Here is a 2500-nt window from a genome sequence, read left to right on the forward strand (position 1 = left end):
ACTCAGACACACACACACATTCACAATGAGACAGGATGTGATTCCCCTGTATTTTCCTGGTGTTGCAGAACATTCCCATTCCCACGCTGAAGGAGTTTGCCAAGGCCATGGAGAGGAACACACACGTCAAGAAGTTCAGCCTCGCCGCCACGCGGAGCAACGACCCCGTCGCTGTGGTGAGTGTCTGTGTGAGTGTGAGTGTGAGTGTGAGTGTCTGTGTGAGTGTCTGTGTGAGTGTCTGTGTGAGTGTCTGTGTGAGTGTCTGTGTGAGTGTCTGTGTGAGTGTGAGTGTCTGTGTGAGTGACTGTGTGAGTGTGAGTGTCTGTGTGAGTGACTGTGTGAGTGTGAGTGTGAGTGTCTGTGTGAGTGTCTGTGTGAGTGTCTGTGTGTGTCTCTGTGAGTGTCTGTGTGTGTCTCTGTGTGTGTCTCTGTGTGTGTCTCTGTGTGAGTGTCTGTGTGAGTGTCTGAGTGTGAGTGTCTGTGAATGTGAGTGTCTGTGTGAGTGTCTGTGTGAGTGTGAGTGTCTGTGTGAGTGTCTGTGTGAGTGTCTGTGTGAGTGTCTGTGTGAGTGTCTGTGTGAGTGTCTGTGTGAGTGTCTGTGTGTGTGTCTGTGTGAGTGTCTGTGTGAGTGTCTGTGTGAGTGTCTGTGTCTGTGTGAGTGTCTGTGTGAGTGTCTATGTGAGTGTCTGTGTGTGTGTGAGTGTCTGTGTGTGTGTGTCTGTGTGAGTGTCTGTGTGAGTGTCTGTGTGAGTGTCTGTGTGAGTGTCTGTGTGAGTGTCTGTGTGAGTGTCTGTGTGAGTGTCTGTGTGAGTGTCTGTGTGAGTGTCTGTGTGAGTGTCTGTGTGAGTGTGTGTGTGTGTGTGTGTGTGTGTGTGTCTGTGTGAGTGTCTTTGTGTGTGAGTGTCTGTGTGTGTGTGTGAGTGTGTGTCCACAAGAATAGTAAAAGAAAGAAGAATGTGACCAACTAGGGACATTTTGCTGGTCTCCACAAGAAAAAGGCTATTTCTAGGGGCTTTAGGGTTAGGGGTTAAAGGTTAGGAATATTGTTTAGGTCTAGGGTTAAGGTTAGGTGTTGGGGTAAGGGAAAATCAGATTCTGATTGGTAATCAATTGTGTGTCCCCACAATGTTAGTAAAACAAGACTGTGTGTGTGATCCTGTCATGTGACCCCGACCCCGTTGCAGTGTGTGTGTGTAGGGTAGAAGTGTGTGCAGGTTTTTGCTCCAACCCACTCCTAACTACTCCCCCTCGCCCAGGCGATGAGTGAGATGCTGAAGGAAAACAAGTCGTTGCGGAGCCTCAACCTGGAGTCTAACTTCATCACCAGCGCTGGTGCTGCCGCCCTAGTGGACGCTCTCAGAGACAATGACACACTGACTGAGATCAAGATAGACAACCAGGTAACACACACACACACATTATTGCACTAAATATACACACACACTAACTCACTACAGGGTTTTTTCTGCATAGAAAATTCTTAGGTGGGCTGCCTAAGTGTTTTTTCGGGCCGCCTATGTCCAGTGTTCGGGATGGTGAAACTTTTTCAGTGTAAACTTAAACGACTAAAACCAGATACAGTGGGGAAAAAAAGTATTTAGTCAGTCACCAATTGTGCAAGTTCTCCCACTTAAAAAGATGAGAGGCCTGTAATTTTCATCATAGGTACACGTCAACTATGACAGACAAAATGAGAAAAAAAAATCCAGAAAATCACATTGTAGGATTTTTTATGAATTTATTTGCAAATTATGGTGGAAAATAAGTATTTGGTCAATAACAAAAGTTTGTTAATACTTTGTTATATACCCATTGTTGGCAATGATACAGGTCAAACGTTTTCTGTAAGTCTTCACAAGGTTCTCACACACTGTTGCTGGTATTTTGGCCCATTCCTCCATGCAGATCTCCTCTAGAGCAGTGATGTTTTGGGGCTGTCGCTGGGCAACACGGACTTTCAACTCCCTCCAAAGATTTTCTATGGGGTTGAGATCTGGAGACTGGCTAGGCCACTCCAGGACCTTGAAATGCTTCTTACGAAGCCACTCCTTCGTTGCCCGGGCGGTGTGTTTGGGATCATTGTCATGCTGAAAGACCCAGCCACGTTTCATCTTCAATGCCCTTGCTGATGGAAGGAGGTTTTCACTCAAAATCTCATGATACATGGCCCCATTCATTCTTTCCTTTACACGGATCAGTCGTCCTGGTCCCTTTGCAGAAAAACAGCCCCAAAGCATGATGTTTCCACCCCCATGCTTCACAGTAGGTATGGTGTTCTTTGGATGCAACTCAGCATTCTTTGTCCTCCAAACACGACGAGTTGAGTTTTTACCAAAAAGTTATACTTTGGTTTCATCTGACCATATGACATTCTCCCAATCCTCTTCTGGATCATCCAAATGCACTCTAGCAAACTTCAGATGGGCCTGGACATATACTGGCTTAAGCAGGGGACACGTCTGGCACTGCAGGATTTGAGTCCCTGGCGGCGTAGTGTGTT

The 2500-nt window shown here is 46.5% G+C and overlaps 1 protein-coding gene across 1 annotated transcript in view; it reads left to right on the forward strand.

The window, feature by feature from the left end:
- The window catches only part of LOC121565160 (tropomodulin-3-like), a gene marked incomplete at its 3' end in the record, with an annotated part of 8811 nt that overhangs the window by 4773 nt on the left and 1538 nt on the right, over nucleotides 1-2500 (forward strand). Inside the window, exons 5-6 of the mRNA XM_045220444.1 lie at nucleotides 69-176; nucleotides 1257-1400. Coding sequence (XP_045076379.1) covers nucleotides 69-176; nucleotides 1257-1400 — 252 coding nt within the window. The remainder of the gene's footprint in view (nucleotides 1-68; nucleotides 177-1256; nucleotides 1401-2500) is intronic.

Source organism: Coregonus clupeaformis, unplaced genomic scaffold, assembly GCF_020615455.1.
Source record: "Coregonus clupeaformis isolate EN_2021a unplaced genomic scaffold, ASM2061545v1 scaf3850, whole genome shotgun sequence".
Taxonomy (NCBI): domain Eukaryota; kingdom Metazoa; phylum Chordata; class Actinopteri; order Salmoniformes; family Salmonidae; genus Coregonus; species Coregonus clupeaformis.